Raw genomic sequence first — 19758 nt, 5'->3', positions numbered from 1 at the left:
TTATGTCAGGGGGCAGCTGGGTAGCTCAGTGGATTGAGAGCCAGGCCTAGAGACGGGAGGTCCTAGGTTCAAATCCGGCCTCAGCCACTTCCTAGCTGTGTGACCCTGGGCAAGTCACTTGACCCCCATTGCCTACCCTTACCACCCTTCTGCCTTGGAGCCAATACACAGTATTGACTCCAAGACGGAAGGTAAGGGTTTAAAAAAAAATTATATCAACAGGGGGAAGCTGGGTAGCTCAGTGGACTGAGAGCCAGGAGGTCCTAGGTTCAAATTTGGCCTCAGACACTTCCCAGCTGTGTGACCCTGGGCAAGTCACTTCACCCCCATTGTCTAGCCCTTACCACTCTTCTGCCTTGGAACCAATACACAGTATTGATTCTATGATGGAAGGAGAGGGTTTAAAAAATTATATCAACATGTAATCCAGAAAAAAAATAAATGAATGAATAAATAAATAAATTCAGCCCTTTGGAGCAAAGTCCCAAGTACCCCACTCTTAGTGAGGCCCTTCCTTCTGGTCAAGTACAGCTCTGTTAAATTACCTTGAGATTTTCTCAAGGAAGAAATTATCAAACGTCCTTCTATCCACCAACCTCAGTTTACACACACACACACACACAGTTTCCATCCTAGTGATGATTCCCTACAATGTTAGTCAGCCTAGCCTTGGAGCAAAAGCTAGATGATATTTAATTGGACATTGGATGGAAACCAGGTATTCCTACGCCCAAGTCCAAGCCCAAATGCTGCCTCCCTGGAGGTCTGTGCTGAATAGGGCCCTCATTCCAAATGGACTTCTCAGATAATTTCCAATGAGCTTTTGGTTACTTCTTAGATGGTTCCAAGATTCAACTAGACGTCCCAATTCAGTGGCAGAACCCGGATCTTGCTTTGTCCCAGAACCATCAGATCTCCCTGACCAGAGCAGAGATGGTCCAGGTGCTCCTGCCCTCTCTGCATCAGCTCACAGAATACCTGAAGAAAGAAATCTTCCTGAAAGGCTATCACTTTTCCAAAGGGCTTGACATCCATTATCTCTTGAAGTTAACAATCCCAGGAGGTATTCAGAGGAATTAACACAATTCCTCTTTTAGCCATAAAGTAATAAATGGAAGGTTGGAGAAAGGAAGTGAATTGCTCAAGGTCACACAGCTAGTAAGTGGCAAAAGCAGGATTTGAACTCAGCTCCTCAGACTCCAGACGCAGGATTTATTTTTTCCACCATATAAAGGCAACAAAGATGGCAACATGGCCCTCACCTGATTCCATAGAAGCTCAACCTGGATCTCAGAATCTTAGAGATGGAAGGAACCTCAGAGGCACTTAGTGCAACCCGTAACCAATGGGAATCCACCCCCCCCCAAAAAAAAAAAGACCTCCAGGGAGGCAGATCCTATCTCCCCCTGAAGTGGGCCAGTGCCACATGTGACTGCCGTTGTGGGATGCCAGCCAGACCAGGCTTCTCTCTGGATCTCACCTATGACACTCCATCTCTCTCCTACCTCTTCCCTCCTCAGCTCACCTCTGCCTCAGGGAATCCCTCACTTTCCTCAGGACTCAGCTAAAGCTCACTGTCCCCCTGAAGCCCTTCCTGATCCCCGCAGCTGCCAGCAGCCTCCCTTCCTCCCTCCCCTCTTTGAATCTGAAGCACTTAGCTCAGTGCCTCGGACCCAGGGGCTCAAGGAACCTTGTTGAGTCCCAACTCCCTTGTACTTAACCACCTGGGATTTAGTCTACGCTTATTCCATAGACGCTCATTTTATGTACAGTCTCCTCTGATAGAATTGAGGTTCTTTGAGAGCAGAGACCAGCACATAGTAGGTGCTTAATAAATGTTTATTGAATTGATAGCTGTGTGGTCCTGGACAAGTCACTCAATTCTGTTGGTCCTCAGTTTCCTCACCTGACGAATGAGCTGGAAAAGGAAATGGCAAAGCACTCCAGTACCTTTGCCAAGAAGACTCCAAAAGGGATGATGAAGAGTTAGACACAACTGAAAAACAACTCAATAACACCAAACTTCCTAGGAATTTTCTCTTTATATGAAGCATAAAGATGTCTTTTTACAGCTTTCACCTTTTTTACCTTATTCCACCCTCTATGGCCAAGAAGGACAAATGGAATCCATCTGATGATGGCCCAGACCCCTACAACCATCACCAGCGGGTCTTTTGGCCAGTGCTCAGAAGATGAGCTTGAGACCCCTCACGGTCCTTAGTGCTTTCCTGTGGACTAAATCTGGTCTTCCCCTGGTGCCCTGAGCCAAGCAGAGAACTTCAAACAGGGGCCAAGGCAGAATAATCTTACCCATTTGGGTCTTCAAACTTCCTTTTTGAAAAATGGGCCTCTCATTTCCCACATCTAACAAGTGACTTTTTTCAGCTGTCATCCTACACTACTGACCCCCATAGAGCTTAGAGTCCCCTAAAACTTGCCTCTCTTTTCTCAGCAGTCCTTTGTAGCCAGACCTCCCTGACCTTTGCCTGGGAAGAGTTGATTTTTTGAACCCCAGTGTAAGACTTTACATTTATTCCCATTAAGTTTCTTTTTATTATATTCAGCACAATGGCAAAGTTTCTCAAGATCTTTTGGGATCTGGACACCGTCATCATCTCCATTAGCCCTTCCCAACTTGGGGCCATCTGAAGATCTCATAAGCCCACCATCTTGGGGTACCTTTATTAATTGATAATCAATGATATTCACCTTGATATTAATATTCATTTGGTCATTGATAAAAATGATCAGCAGTGCTAGGTGAAGCACAGATCCTGGGGATACTCTACCAATGGTCCTTTTCCTAGCTGGCATCACATTATGAGTGAATTCTCTTTGGGTCTGGCCATTAAACCAATTTCAAATCCATCAAAAATCACTACTATCTAGCTGGCATCTGTCCATCTGTCAACAAAGCAGATTGGTTAATTTGGGACACTCATTAAGAAAGTTTTATTCCCCGTCGATTCCTCTATATTTCCATGTTTTACCCAACGACATCCAAGAATCGCAGAGCCAAAATTTCCTCAGTGGCCATCTAGTCCAAATCCTTCATTTTACAGATGAGGAATCTAAGTAAAATGACTTGTCCAAGATCATACCTAAAATCAATGGCATAAGATGGATTTGAAGCCAAGTGTCTTGACTTTCAATCCAATTCTCTGTTCCCTCCAGCAAAAGATATTTGGTATCTTGAAGAGTCTCCATTGCTTGTTTTATTTTAAACAAGGATTTTTCCTAGGATCCAAAAGGCCAGTTGAATGAATACCTAACAATTGGCTGATTCAGTGAACCACAAACCAAGAAGCAGTCTTTGTATTTTAATTTTAAAATGTCTTAATAAATCATTTTGAAATTTAAAAAAGAGGTAGAGAGAAAATTAGGAAGAGAACATCATAGTTGCTTTTCTGTAACCCAAGGGCTCTTCCAGGGAAAAAGAATCTGATTTCCTCTCCTTGACCACAGAGGCCCATACAAGAAGCAGTGGGTAAAAAGAAAGAGATGTGAGGCTGATGTAAGGCAATATTCTCTAATTCTAATCAGAAAGCATGGCACGGTGCTTAATAAATGCTTATTGGATTGACTTAATCAAAGCCATCCCAAGAAGGAATGGATAGCCTTGGGAGGACGGGAATCCCTTTCCATCCAAGTCATCCAAGACAAGGCTACACGATGGGTAGATGGCCTTGAGGATTCTTGTTCAGGTCAGGGTTGGCCTCGATGGCCTCTGAGGTCCTGCCTGGATCTATAGAACGTGGCCACTCACTTTGTTGGACTGGCTTTCAGTGGGCTCCAACTATAAGCAGAATATGTGTCCAAAATAAGAGTTTGGGTGAGTGATAAAGGCTTGGTAAACAAAGGAACCAGGAAGGAAGCCTCCCCTCACTTGAACACAAGCTTTGCCCCCAGCCCCACAGTTAAAAGGAGAAGATGTACGGGCTCTTCTGATCACCGCGATGACCAGTCACGGCTCCAAGGACCAGTGACAAAGAATTCTAACTAGGCCCTGACAAAGAGAAGGGGTCAAAATGTGCAGAACGAGGCACTCGGTTTCCAATGGGACCAATGTGGGGATTTATTTTCCTTGGCAATGCATCTTGTTTTATTTTTTTCTCGGGAAGGGACAGGTCGTGAGGGGTAAATGGGAGACAGAGGAAATAAATGCAAATTAATTGGAATGAAAACAGATTGGCTGTTCTTTAAACTACTCACATTAAGATTCGAAGTCCATACATTCCGAATCCATCCAGGGTCCTTCATCATCGGAATCTAAAATAAAATTTAAAAAAGAGGAAACTGAGTCTCAGAAGTAATTTTGCCATTCTTCCCCCAGTTACCTCAATGGCACGAAAATGTCTACAATTAGATTTCAAAATTCTGGGATCACAAGATCTAGGAGGCCCAGTAAGAAAGGCTGAAGACAGCATTGATCTCAAAGTAGGTCTAAATTGATTGTCAAATATGTTAAGTTCCAGGGCACCCAGTAGCCCACCCCAAAGAGGCCTGGTCTCTTGTACAGAACCGTTGTTGTAAGAAGGAGAGCCCTGATGTCCAGAATTTCCAACCTTAAATAGACCCACTCCAGGAAGGGGGAAAGAAGCCTTCCTAGCCTAGAAGTCAAGGGCCTTCCAGTTCAGACAGTCTACATTCTAAGGTCTCTTTAAGCTCCAATATTCGATGTTCTAAGGTCACTCTGATGTTCCCTGTTTTAAGATCCCTTCCAGCTGCTGCATTCTGTGTTCTATGTTCTAAAGTCTCAGCACTAATGTTCTGCATTCTAAGGTGAACGCTCCTATTCCCAAGTCATCTGAAAGCCAATGCTCTTTCTCCTAGATCCTGCCACCTCCCAAGCTGGGCACGCTTCAGAAACTGGCCCAGGAATGAGCTGCAAGACCAGCCTGGGCTGATTATCTTAAACTTGTCACCAGAAACTTAGCCACCAAGAAAGAATTTTTTTTTAATTGCCAGCAACTCAAAAAGAATTTTTTACTAAGTCCTAGAGGGCAGGACTAAGGGAGCAGGAGTGTCACTCATACTAAAGAAGTTCTCAAAATATGGAGGCAGATTTGCCTTGAGGTTGAAGCTGGAGAAAAGGCTGGGATCAATTCCAGAATGTCACTGAATAGGCTGAAGCAAGAGAAGGCAGCTTGGGTCTCTACTCTCACCTTGGTCGTTGCCCTCGTTTGAGCCCAGAAGGATTTGCCATTGAACTATATAATGGGGAAGCATGAGAAGAATTGCCCTGACTACTCAGAGGATGTCTTCACATTGAGAGAAATGGGCATCTTAATTGCTTCAGTAAATTAAGACAGCAGTAGGAGGGGGCTCCTGCATTAATTAATTAATTAATTAATTTAACAGGAGAGGCAGCTTTGGGGTGTCCCTTCCATTCTCTAGGAAGTTTGGCAACTAATTTTCCTTTGAGAGGCTGGAAGAGGGACACAAATTAGGTAGATAGATAGATAGATAGATAGATAGATAGATAGATAGATAGATAGAATAAAAAGGAATTCTTTATTCCTTTTTTAATTTAACAGGGGACCTGGAGGTCTTCTTACCATAGAGATGTGAGGCATTAACTAGCCCACAGTGACAGGAATTATAAACCATAGAGACAGGAAAGAAGAATGATAGAGATGAGAAGTGAGATAGGAAAAGGTGATAAAAAGGAATCAGTTGCTGACAGTTAGGGCTGGCAGTTGCCAGGAAGTTGACTGCTGGGCGTGTGTTTAGTTGCTGGAATATAAAGGCAGGCCTGAGCTTACTGAGAGGGCTTTTTGACCCTTTCTGGGTTGGGAAGTGGCTGGTCTTCTTTGACAGATCTATTTGGGTTGGATTGAACACTGGGTTGATTTTGACTGAGCTGTATTGGGTTAGAACTCTGTGGGGTGGTTGTTATTAGAGGTAGTTATAGGCAGTTATAGGTAGATATAGGCAATTTTAGGTCGTAATTACAAGTAGTTATAGAATAACTAGTATAGACATTAGGAAATCTTTCTCTACCATTTTTCTATAGTTCTCTCCTTTACTATATTCATTTTACTATACTTCTTTACTATCTCTATTTTCATTAAACTAAATTGTTAATTGTTAAAAGCTGCTAGAAGTTTTCTTTTCTCTGGCTTAAAGGGATAATATCAATTTATAACTCTACTATATTCTCATTAAAACTTAAATTATTAAAGCTGCTCTCTTATTTTTTCAGATTCCTAATTTAACCCTTTATAATAGAAAGATAGATAGATAGATAGATAGATAGACAGACAGATGGATAAACAGATAGATAGACAGATAGATAGATAGATAGATAGATAGATAGATAGATAGATAGATAGATAGATAGATAGAGATAGATAAATGATTCCTACTCTCAAAGAGTGGGAGACAAGAGACCCTGACTCTCTCTTGAGAAGTAACAGCAAAACCAAAGCTGAGAGATTCCCTCGAGTGGCAAAGGGAGAGAATGCAGCATCCCAGCCCCTTAGCCCAGCCGCAGTTCTTGGGAAAGAAAAGTCTATTTTGAACCATTTCTCGAGATGGGCCCTGTGGCTGCTATTTCAGACCCTTGTGAAATACTTGGTTATTTTGCAACAAAATCAGGGATGGAGCATCAGATGTTCTGAACTGTCACTCGGATTCTTCCAGGCACGCAACAAACAAACATCACGTTCCCCAGCAGCCCTCTTGGAGCACAATAGTGAGATTGAGCTGCTTTTCACGAGGTGGTCTAGGCTTCCTGCCAACAGCTGGAAGTCACAGTGTTTGTACTGGCCCCTGACTAAAAGTGGAGTTTCAAGTAAAATAATCAACATGTGCTTTTTTCCTGATACAATCAAAAGATCATTTGGCTGCAAGGAGCAGGGGACACAGAAAGCCACCAACATAACTGGTCAGGCTTAGTGCTATAGAGAGTGTGTCACAAGGGCAGCCTAGGAAGAATATAGGAAATAAGGAAAAGCACCAGCAATAAAAACCAGGGCCTCTATCAGGCCCTTAGAGAAAAGGGGAAAATACAGGTAATGGGAGATAAAGACAAAACCCACGATTGTGTGATCAAAGGCCTAAAAAATAAAGATGCTCCCTATGTATGCCACTCAGAGAAAGTCTACCAGACACAAGGAATCATGGCCTATCAGATCTGGGATGGCCCTCAGAGGAGATCTATTCCAATGGGCCCATTTCACAGATGAGGAAACTGGGGAAGGGTCACACAACTGGTAGGTAGCCAAAGGCAGATGGAGCTGGGTCTTACTGACTCTACGGCCAGTCCCATCACCATAGTGGTGCCAAACCTTCCCTGTTTCTCTCATTTGGAAGTCTTTGCAAGCATTTGAATGCTGCTTTGGAACTGTCTCTGGGCAAAGGAGGGTATGGGCCATTCTCAGTGCTGCATTCCAGGCATTTTTCAATGTGGACCCTGGCTCAGTAACATTTCAGAAACCCTGAGAGTGTCCAGACTCTGCCACTCGCTCCTTAGTCCTAGGAAAATCCTTTCACCTTGTTAGTTTCCTCATCTGAGAAATGGGGACAAGAATACTTGTGCTGCCCCTTTGACCAGACCCTAGAAGGGAAACATTTTGTATCATAGATTTAAAGCTGGAAAGCAAGATAGTTCCATTTTATAGAGGGCTTGACCAAAGTCACTCAGTCAATAAGGGAACGAACAAGGTTCAAACCCAGAGGCTCTGATGCATTCTTTCCACCAAGCCATAATGCCTCCCTTAATCATACTTCCTCCTCCTTCAGGTGCTAAATCAATGGAGGTTAGATTAGACCAGGCAAAGATATCAAATGATAAGAATGACCTATGTTGAAAGGATTATGGCAAGGTGGGCACACTGGTACATTGTTGGTAGAGCTGTGATTTGGTTCAAGTATTCTGTAAATCTTCTACAAAGAAAAGGACTGACATTTCCATCCTCTGGTCTAGAGATTCCTCTGCTGGACATATCCTCTAAGGACTATATATTTATTTCTAATTGGAAGGGACTTCAGAGTCCAACCCATCACGTTCCACAGACAAGATACATGATTTACCTCGGGTCTAATGAATGGCTGAGGGAGGATTTGAACTCAGGTACTTCTAACCCCCATTCCAAGAAGGCAACTAGAGGACACAGTGGATAAAGTATCAAAATGCTTGTTGCGGCAAAGTCTACAGAACATTTTTTTCTTTCATTCTTCCTTTTAGATGTTTATTCTAAGAGATAATTATCTGGGAACGAGGGAGAAGATGGACATAACAAGAACTATCATGAGTTCATTGATATAAATGAATGTTTATTTTTTAATTCATAATAATTTCAATTCATCAATTAATTTAATTATTTTATTAATCAATTAGTAATTTAGTTGATTAATAATTATTTAATAATTAATAATCATAATCAATTCATGTCATAATTAATTTAATTAATTCATTTATTTAAATTAAATTAATTAATTCATAATAATTTTAATTTGTTAATTTTAATTAATTAATTCATAATAATTTTGATTCATTAATTTAATTTTAATTAATTCATAATTATTTCTTAATTCACATCCAGGTTTTCTCCTAATACAAAGGAACTTGGGAGCAAACGTGCACATTTTGTTTGCATCATCTTTTTTCAGGGGGAGACCTTAGTGAATAAATTTACACACAAAGAGCCTGGGCTCTGTAGGCAGAGAACCCCAAGGTGTTGGAACCCCAAGGCTCTGAGTAACCTTGGACAGTTGGATAAAGTGATAGCTTGGACTCAGTCCCAGCATTCTTCTGTGATCTCAGACCCCACTCATTTACTAGAAGAACTTGAGTAAGTCATATTTCCACTGAGTTTCTTCTAAAATGAGGGGTTTGACAGAGGCAAGGATGAACAAGACATTTGGCATCAGAGTCCCTGGGTTCAAATTCAGTCTGTTTGATGCTGTCTGTGTGATCTTGGGTGAGTTGCTTCAACCCTCTGAGCCTCAGTTTCCTCATCTGTAAATTGAGAACATTAGACTAGATTAGGAGCTCTTAACCTTTTTTTGTGGCATGGCCCCTTTGGCAATCTGGTAACAGTTGGGGATTTCTTCTCAGAAAAAATATTTTCAAAAACATAAATAAAACACAATTACAAAGGTAATCAATTCCATTGAAATAAAGCTCTTATATATACATATTTTTGTAAATTTAAGTTCACAGATCCCGGGTTAAGAGCCTCTACATCAGATGATTGCTAAGATGTTTTCTACTCTAGAAGCTCCTATGGCTCCCTATTGCCTTGAAGAGGAAGTGTAAACTTCTATGATTCATATTTAAAGCCCTTCATTAACAAGTCTCAACCTACCTTTTCAGGCTAAATACACAATACTCCGCAGAGGCACTCCGGCTTCAGTCACATTGGCCTGCTTACTCTTCCTCATCTCTTTCCTCCAAGCTTTTGCACAGACCTCTCATTATTCCTGGCACGCTCTCTCCTCAGTTCTTGGTCTTAGAGTTCTCTAGTTCCCTCCAAGGCTCTGCCTCAGGGCCACCTTCTGATTCTCCCAGCTTTGGCTACCCCTCCTCCAAATCACTCTGTATTTATTTTATAACTAGCCCATGTTTGCTCATCTTTGATGTGCTAGATCTCCTCAGTAAAACAAAAAATAAACACCTTATTTTGCTTCTATATTTCTATCTACAGAGCCTAACATAGTGCTGGGCACAGAGTAGGTGATTAAAAATGATTGTTGATTGGGTATTTTTTTATCTCTTCATGCTTTAACTCTATGACAAGGAGATAGTAGTTTATCCATAGAGACTCTGGGGTCCTAGTGGACCTCAAGCTCAGCATAAGTCAAAAATATGAAATGGAAGCTAGAAAAAAATGGAGCATTCTTCTTGGGCTGCTCTAACAGAGGCATCACGCCCAGAATAAGGGAAAAGATAATTCTTTTGTTCTCTAAGACCAAATCTGGAATACTGGGTTCAGTTCTAGACTGAACACTCTATGGAGGGCATAAGGGAACAAGGGAATATCTAGAGAAAGGTGAAGGTCTCGATTTCATGATAGATGCAGCTCAGTCATAGAAAACAGAAATGAAAATAGCACAGAGGGAAGGAGATGTGCCCTAGACAGCAGGGCAGGACAGCCCTGGACTCAAGTATCTAAAGGACTGTCGCCTGGAAGAAGGAAGGACTGGACTTGCTCTACCTGGCCCCAGAGTAGGGTGTCTCGGACCACCAGTACCCAGCAATGCCTCACACTATCACTGGAGGGCATCTCCAGGGGAAGGAGAATGTGTGGGAATAGTGCGAGGAACTGTGGACCAGAGAATCTCTAAAGCCCCTTCAGGACTGGCATTCTGCATGGTGAGGAGCAGAGCAGCAGATACAGAGGACCTCTGGAGCAGCCCCGACTCATGGGAAAATCCAGGTGGGTCCATGCGGATAAGAGGCTCAGAGCATCATGAGCCATCAGGGCTCCAGAAGTAGAGAGAAAGGAAACAGTGCTGTGGTCCGCCCAAGGCAGACTTCAGGAAGAAGGGCCTTGAAGGATAGATAGAATGGATAAGAAAGGAAGATGGGGGAAAGGGATTCCAATGGTGGGAGGGGAAAGCAGGAGCAAGGAGATCATTTGACTTCCCACTTAGTAGGCCTGGAGTGGTCAGTTGGTCTAGAGTGACAGGACCCAATTGGGGAGGCCTGAAACAACTCTGTCTATTAAAGGATACCTCCAACTGCATTAGCAAAGTGTGGCTGAAGGGAAGGGACATTCAGGAGACCCAAGATTTAATCCCAATCCTGCTGCAAGTCACTTCTCTCCTGGCCTCAGTTTCCTCATCTGTAAAATGAGAGAGTTGAGCTAAATGCCCTCCAAGGCCCCTTAGAAGTCTAACATTTGATGCTCTAAGATTCTTGAAGCTCAGACATTCCGTTTTCAATGACCTCACCAGGATCTCCTAAACTCTCTTTTTTTAATAGCCACAGAATGATTTCAGAACTACAAAGAAACTGCAGGCCAAGGAGGGCCCTGTGTCCCAAATGAGCCCTTAGGTACTCAGCAATGGCTGGGGCATGGACCTGAGGGCATAGTTGTTCAAAGCATACTTTTGTGCATGTTAAAAGGTAATTTGTGAACACTTAGGAAAAAAAGAAGGGAGCATTAGGAACCAGCACGGGTTCAACAAGAACAAGTCATGCCAGATTAACCTCCTTTCCTATAAGGTCAGGACTACAATGCTAGTGGATGAGGAGATATAGTTGGATTCAAGTGGATTTCAGCAAGGCATTTACAATGTTTCTCATGATATTCCCTGAGCCAGATGGTCTCCCTCCCATCCCCAATAGGTAATAATCACTTGCCACCCAAGGCCAAGCAAGTCAGCCTAGCTGAAGCAATGAGGCACTCTGAGGAAGGTATAATAAGCAAGTCTAACCCCCCATCGCCTTGGCCAACATCTCCCCTCACACCTGTTATAGGCTCCATTCTGTCAAGGGTCCTGGGTCCCAATGGACCTTGGAAATAGTCATCATTCTGGCCCAGAACCCTTGGACAGCACTCTAGGAAATGGCCCTTGTGGAGATGTAGCCCCAGACTTGCTCCTACAGAAGCCACCGCCACAAAAGACCCAGAAAGGAAGATTCTGACCACCAAAGCCTTTAGCCATGACCAGTGGGGTAACATCAGAAGCTGACTTGATTTGATGAGTGGAGATGACATTAAAGAGGAGGCCTGACCATTAGCTCTGCTGCTCCCCCCAAATAATGGGACCATCCCACATGGCTTGCAGCTAAAACCTCCTGTGTATGCTGTCTCCCCCAGTAGAATGACCCCCTGGCTTTCCTATGTGTGTCCCCAGTTCTTAGCACAGTGCTTTGCACAGAATAAGCACTGAATAAATGCTTCATTCATTCATGCATTCATTCATTCACATACTAGTCTAATTCCATGAATCAGAACTCCTAAAATGCTTTATAAATGTTAATTTATCAACCCCCACGAACACCAAGGGAAGCAAATGCTCTTATCCCCATTTTACTGGTGAGAAAACTGAGACTGGTCCAAAATTATAGAAGTAGGAAATGTCTGAGGCAGGACTGGAACTCAGGTCTTCCTAACTCCTGGACTCAGATTCCTTCCTCTTTGGCACCAACCTGCCTCAGGTGTCAGGTTCCCCATCCATAAAATGAATGACAGCTGGGTGGCATAGTGGATAGAGTACTGAGCCTTGAGTTAGGAAGACCTAAGTTTGAATCTGACCTCAGACACTTATTAGCTATATGACCCTGGGCAAGTCACTTAACCTCTCTTTGCCTCAGTTTCTTCATCTGTAAAATGAGCCAGACAAGGAAATGACAAACCACCCCAGTATCTTCATCAAGAAAACCCTGAAGAGGATCACAGAGAATTCAACACGATTGAAAAATGACTGAACAACAACAAAATGAGCAGCCTGGACTCAATTCCAAAAGTCCCTTCTGGCTCTAAGTCCCAACAAAGACCTAAGCATGGAATCAGAGTTTCAGGGCCAAAAGAAAAGGCACTCGAAGGTCCTGGGCTCCAACCCCTGGACCCAAACCCCTTTCATGTTCCAGCAGGCTCAGTGGACAGGACCTGGGCTGGGAGGCCTGCCTCAGAAACTCACTAGCTGGGTGACCCCAGGTGAGTCCCTTAACTTCTCTTTGCCTCTAGTTTCCTCATCTCTAAAATGGAAAAAATAATGGCCCCAACTTCCCAGAATAATCAGGAGGCTCAAATGAGAGGATATGTTTATAGCAGTCTCCAAATCTCCAAGAACTACATATGTGTGATCCAGCATCATCATCATCATTTGTATTAACTTCTCTGAGTCTCGGTTTCCATATCTATAAAATGGGTATAATTATGCTAAAGCCATACCACAGGGCTGTGGCGAAAGTCAAATGATCTCATGTAAGGGAACAGCTTATAAACCTGAAAGTGCTATGGAAGGGACAGCCATTGGTTGTTGTTGTTTTTGTTATTGTGCTTTATGTCTCCTTAGAGCTAAAAACAAGATCTTGCTTCTCGTAGGTGCTGATGAGAATGAAGGAAGGATTACTCGTGTCATTTCTAACCAAGCCCCAGAGTTCCTTCCTCAAGCACTTCCTTGTCATCCAAAGCCTCAGGCTGAGGCACTCTTCTCTGCCTCTTTGGCTCGCCTCCCACCTCCCATCACTCATCAAAATGTCATCCAACGTGTGACAGTGCCCCGAAACCGTAGTCATCGTGAGTGGACTTAATGATGGAGACCAAGCTGGAGAGATGGAGCCCAGCCAAGAAAGAGGAGGGAGAGAGGAGCAGAGGGGGGTCTGCTGAACTCCTCGCCCCCAGGACTAGAGAGAAGCCATGGGGATCCAAGTATCACCCCCTCTTTCAGCCATGCTTCAATCACCCACCATCTTTGGGCTGGGCACACACCCTCTTCCCATTGGCTCCTTCCAAATCTGCTCCATTTCTCTCCGAGAGCCCTCTCTGCTCCCCCTCCCCAAGGTGGGTGCTCTCCGCCACTGGAATGTCAGCTTTGGGAGGTCAGGGGCCATCGTGTCTTTGTGTGCTCGCCCCAGCACTTAGCCCAGTGCCTGGCCAGAGGAAACTCTGAAAGATGCTTTTTCCTTCCTTCTTTCATCTACAGACAAGAGCAGTGCATCTAAGCAGGCACGGATGGGTTCAGAGATCCCCTTTTGGAAGGAATGCTGACTCCGATGAAATCACAAATAAGGCATTGGCTCAGAGGCCCAGAGTGACAGCTGGAAAGGCTTCCTAGAGGCCGTAGGTCATGGATCATAGATTTAAATCCAGAAGGAACTGCATTTAATTTAAACTGGGCACAATTTTGTTTCTTAAATCTCGAGACTCGCTTTTAAGCTGGCAAGGGAAATAATTTGGTTTAAATGGAAAGATTGCTGAACTTTCCCACTAATTTACAGCCATGGAAACTCAGTTCAAATGTTGTTCCCATCACTTAACTCTGTATGCTCTTGGGTAAGTCCCTTCCCCTCCTGGGTCTCCGTTTCCTCACCTATAAAATGAAGAGGGTAGACTAGAAGCCTAGGAGGAGCCTTGTAGCAATAACTCTGTGGACCTGGGAAGAGCCTTAAGGGATCATCTCTCCTAGACACTGCACATCACTTCCCATGATGCTCTACTAAAAGTGTTGGACAGAGAACTCTCCTCGAGCATCTTCTCTTTCAGCATTCCTAACCCAGCCCTTCCGAGGAATGCAGGACATCATGAAGTCATCTGCTCATCATTCATTGACTGACTCATCTGCTGGAAGGAATGATTTCACAGAAAACATCCATCAGTCACACAAAACCAGGCAGTTGTAAAACTGGGTCAGCACTGCCCAAGGGCCCCTGGGAGGGAAGGCGAGTCAGAAACGTTGCCTCCGAAGCACCCTCACATTCTGTGAGAAGGCAAAGCCGCCAGGAAATTGGGACCTAAAGAAAATCCCATCCATGAGTCTTTGATTTGGCATCTGTCACCTGCAAGTGTAAGTCTGAGCACCAGGCCCTAGGGGAAGGCAGAGAGGGGTGGGGAGCAGGAAGTTCCAGGATTAATGGGTGACTACAAAGATGGGATGAAGGGAATTAACTCAAAGGTAAGGCAAAATGATGAAAGCATTGGAATCTGAGGACCCAGACTCAAATCCCAGCTCTGATATTTTGTCCCTTTGGGTAAGTCATTTCCTCTTTGGGGGACTCAGTTTCCCCATATGTAAAATGGAGATAATAATCACACCTACCTCCCAGGACTGTAGTGAGGATCAGAGAAGACAAGTTATAAAGCTTTGCAGACTTTAACAGCTATCATTCATTATCCTTCCACCCACAACATCACTCACACCTCCTGCTTCCCCTGTGACATGTTTGGCCAATGTCCTTTCTTAAGGCATTACTTAAAGGCCTGGCCAATGGGTTATAGGCCATCTACAGAAGCTTTAGTATTTGGGGAACTGGTGAAGCCTTGGAACGTCCTCTTATTACCCCTCATGTTTGCTACATGACCCTTTTCTCTGGTTCATAAGTGTCATGGATGATGCCAACAGCATCCTTTCTCATACATGTCATCATTGAGGAAACACTTCACTCTCCTCATCCCTGAAATGCCCTCCTCTGATGCCCCACAGGCCACTGGTTATTCTTGTTCTTCAAAGATCATGGCAGTCCATGACTCATGACCATACTGCCTCCCAAGGAGAATAGGGATATTCAAAACATGGACCAATCTCAGTGGCAGAAAAGGCTCAGAACAGTAGCACAGGCTACAAAATCCAAAATCCAACCCCCACTATTTTCTTCTTCCTATTCAGTTCTGGATCCAACCAAGCACCCATCTTTGGTGTTCACCCAAGACCCAAGCACTGATGAAACAACTCAGTGCTATCAGGAAATCATGGATTTAGGGACAGAATCAATTGAAGGAGCCATCAAGTTCAACCCATTCCCCATATAACGGATTGGGAAATTGGGGTCCAGAGAAATTAGTTATATGACTTGAGCAGGATCATACAGATAGTGTCTGAGGCAGGATTCAAACTCGGGTCTTCCTGGATTCCAAGCCCAGGGCTCTCTATCTACTAGACCACTTGACTGCCTTCAATGATAATGGACAGTTAGGAGTAGGTTTCTGTTTCTGTCCCAAGGAGGAGGAGCATTGCATTGGAAGGGACAGAACAAGAGTGGCCTTGGGTGTTCAAGATTGGTCAAGATACATTTTTCCCTCTTTGATGAGCTCAAACATGCTGAAAGTCTAGTAGTAGATGGGATTTCTGATTCACTGGCAGGGATCTTTGAATGACTGAAGGAGAGAAGCACCGCCATATTGGAGAACAGCTACAGTAACAAGTACAAATGGAATGTCTATAGCTTCAAAGTCCTTTTCTGACATCACACCAGTGGACCCTCACCACAATGCAGTGGGAAGGGCCCTAAAAATATTATAAGCCCGTTTTACAGAGGAGAAAATGGATGCTCAATGAGATTAAGTGACTTGTCCAAAGTCATTCTCAATCTGAGAAGTAGCAGATGAATCCATAACTTTCTGATTCCAAGCCCAGCACTTCATCCTCTATTGGCTATTGGATGGATTCCAATAATCACTATAATAGAAGAGAATGGAACTTGCAAACTTATATTTAATTTCTAGCAAAATTCTGGAATGTATGATGCAAAGGCCAGTTAGTATTGCCAAAAGAACACAGTGATCACACAGAATCAGCATGACTTTCTGAAAAACTGATCATGCCAAGCCAATGCCAGCTCATTTTTATTTCATTTTATGGCTCAAAGCCTCAGTGGTATTCAACTCCCCACTCACCCCAACCCTCCCATATCCATGCTGTTGCCAAGTTGGGTCTCAGCATCTGTCAATACCTCCCCCTTCTCTCTTATGACCTGGCCACTCCCTGGTGGAGGCCCCCATTCCCTCACCCCAGAACTGTGGCAACAGCTGCTTGGGAGTCTGCCTGCCTCAGGTCTTCCTACTCCATCTAGTCCATCCTCCATTCGGTCACTAAAGTGATTTTCCTAAAGCACAGATTTGATCATGTCACCCCCAGCCACTCCAGGGGCTCCTTGTTGCCACCAGGATCAAATCCAAAATCTTTGGCATTCAAAATCTTTCCTACCCTGCCCTGTCCTCCATTTACAAGCTTCTTATGTCTTAAGACCCTCACCCAAATATCTTCATTCAAGCAACACTGGCTTCCTGGCTGTCTCTCACACATGACCCTCCATCTCCTGATTCCATGCTTTCTTACTGCCTGCCCCCTGTGCCTAGAACACCTTCCCTCCTTGTCTCCACCTCTCATCTTCAATGACTTCCTTCAAGTCCTAGGCTTCCTCCCCTTCCCCATTCACACTGCACACACACAGACATGATTATTGATACTTATTGTTTGATCATTCCATAATGTCTAATTCCTCATGGCCCACTGGGGGCTTTCTGGATGGAGATGATGGAGTAATTTAAAGGCACAGATTGCTTACACTCTCTTAGGACAGTGCTTGGTGCACAGTGAGCATTTAATCACTACTCATTGACTCATCTTGACTATTCCATCAGACTACTTGATCACAAGAGTCCTAGAAACCTAATTGCTCTGAAATCTCCCAAAGAGCTCCTCAAAGTCCCTGCAATTGTTCCTGGGGACAAGAGTGAGCCACAAGGGTTAACAGTTGGGTTAACCCAACAATAACACAGTTGAGTGGGACTGCAAGTGGACGAGTGGATGAACCCAAAGCATTTTCACTAGAGGTCCAAGTTCTGCTCTGGAATATTCTAGAGTTCTACTTATACTCAGCTTGGACTGGTTTATATTGTCATCAGTGACTTGGAGAAAGGCTGAATGGGCAGGTGGATCAAATCTGTCAATGGATGGATGGATGGATGGATGGATGGATGGATGGATGGATGGATGGATGGATAGATGTATGGATGGGTGGGTGAATGGATGGATGGATGGATGGATGGATGGATGGATGGATGGATGGATGGATAGATGTATGGATGGGTGGGTGAATGGATGGATGGATGGATGGATGGATGGATAGATTTATGTATGTATGGATGGGTGGGTGGATGGATGGATGGATGGATAGATGTATGGATGGGTGGGTGAATGGATGGATGGATGGATGGATAGATTTATGTATGTATGTATGTATGTATGTATGGATGGATGGATGGATGGATGGATGGATGGATAGATGTATGGATGGGTGGGTGAATGGATGGATGGACGGATAGATGTATGGATGGGTGGGTGAATGGATGGATGGATGGATGGATGGATGGATGGATGGATAGATTTATGTATGTATGGATGGGTGGGTGGATGGATGGATGGATGGATGGATGGATGGATGGATGGATGGACGGATAGATGTATGGATGGGTGGGTGAATGGATGGATGGACGGATAGATGTATGGATGGGTGGGTGAATGGATGGATGGATAGATGTATGGATGGGTGGGTGAATGGATGGAGGGGTGGGTGGATGGATAGATGTATGGATGGATGGATGGATGGGTGGGTGGATGAATGGATAGATATATGTATGTATGTACATATGGATGGATGGATGGGTGGATAGATGGATGGGTGGGTGGATGGATAGATGACCCCTTGCCAGGAAACACACCAGTCTAATATCTCTGCCAAGAAAATCTCAAATGGGGCCACAAAGAGTTGAATGTGATAGAAACGACTGACAGGCTCCAAAAGAACTTGACAGGGCAAATTTCATAAGATAAAATATTAAAGGGGAGGAATGGAAAGCACTTTGCCACTTACTTTGCTATAAAATGCAAAGTCTTTCCCTTGAATAAAACAAAATAAATATCATGAGTTTATTAGACTGCATTGTGTGAGGATGTGGTTGCAGACTTGATATGAGTCAATGGTACGAGATGATGGAAAAAGTCTGTGGCCTTGGGAGGAATTCTGAGAGGCGTAGCTACCAAAACTAAGGGAGCCACAGTCCCCGAGTTTTCCACATTGCTGGAGAGCCTGGATCTGTTCTGGATATCTCATGGCCATTATTCAGCCACTTTCTCTACATGAAACATACCCAGGGACATCTACCTAGTGTCAGTCTTTTCTGATGCCCATTAAACACTTAGGGACACCCCCCAAAGCACCGTTCGTGTTGTTTTGGGTGCTTTTGATACATGGACCATTGTCCCTCCTCAGGCCCACCTCCTGGTTCTCTGGCTTCCTTCCGGTCCCAGTCAAATCCTACCTTTTACAACAAGAAGCCTTTCCCAAACTCTCTTCATTTTAGTGCCTTCTCTAAGCAAAAATCTGTTGATTTTTTCTACTTGTCCTGCTGATAGTTAGTACCTGTTTTTTTTTTAATCCTTACCTTCCATCTTAGAATCAATACTGTGTTGGTTCCTAGGCAGAAGAGCCATAAGGGTTAAGTGGGGATTGAGTGACTTGCCCAGGGTCACGCAGCTAGGAAGTGTCTGAGGCCAGATTTGAACCCAGGACTTCCTGTCCCTAGGCCTGGCTCTCAATCCACTGAGCCACTCAGCTGCCCCCTGTTTGTATCCATTTGTTTGGGATCAATGGATTCCTCCCAGGCTGCCCAAATCAAAAGCAGCTGTGACTTAGAGGAGGGTCAACACGTCTGGGTACAAACACATTTGCACAAAGCCGGGTCAATGAGGACAGCCTCCCAGGGCCAGGCTGCACTCTGTGCTGTTCCTGGTTTCTGAGAAGAGGCCACTGCTGACATGAAGGAAGGAAGGATTTCCTGACCGCCCCCGACCTCTTGTCCTGGCTTTTCCATGAAAGCAGCTGAGGAGGGATGAAGGGAAGAATAGGGGACGGTGGTGGCCGGTGGGGTTGCGATGGGGATCCAGCGAGCTCCTGTTTGTCCCGAGCCTCTGGGTGCCAGGTAAATGGTAGCTATTTTTAGCAGGCAAATCGGTGTCCATCAGAGTTCCAAGAATTTCAGAGTGGAAATTACACAGAGCTCTGAGAGGAGAATGGCGGGGCTGGAATGCCAGAGGGAGAAGAGAGGAGACCTTGAAGCCCGGAATGCTGGGCGGATTGTGGGCTGTAGAACAGAGCCGGGAAGGTCCTGAAAACATGGAACCAGAAGGCCAGAGCTGGGAGGACCTGGGGACGGAGAGCGTGGACCAGCCCAAAGGGAAGGGGCCACCTTGGCCGGTCCCTGGCTGCCATTTGCATGAGCTCCTAGCGTGCTTCTACATCACGTACATGTTGCTCCCTCCTGAGACTGTGAGCTCCTGCCCAGCCCTCACGGCCCCAGC

General features: G+C 44.5%; 1 protein-coding gene across 3 annotated transcripts in view; it reads right to left on the bottom strand.

Annotated features, from left to right (window-relative positions):
• LPIN1 (lipin 1) overlaps positions 1-19758 on the bottom strand; it is a 132475-nt gene that overhangs the window by 70835 nt on the left and 41882 nt on the right. For all 3 annotated transcript variants that reach the window (XM_056814728.1, XM_056814727.1, XM_056814744.1), the window contains exon 2: positions 4213-4269. In XM_056814728.1, the coding sequence (XP_056670706.1) occupies positions 4213-4263 (51 nt within the window). In that variant the 5' untranslated portion in view covers positions 4264-4269. The remainder of the gene's footprint in view (positions 1-4212; positions 4270-19758) is intronic.

The sequence above is a fragment of the Monodelphis domestica genome, chromosome 1 (genome assembly GCF_027887165.1).
Source record: "Monodelphis domestica isolate mMonDom1 chromosome 1, mMonDom1.pri, whole genome shotgun sequence".
Taxonomy (NCBI): domain Eukaryota; kingdom Metazoa; phylum Chordata; class Mammalia; order Didelphimorphia; family Didelphidae; genus Monodelphis; species Monodelphis domestica.
The sequence above is the reverse complement of the archived record's forward strand: the minus strand, read 5'-3'. Positions and strand labels throughout refer to the sequence as shown.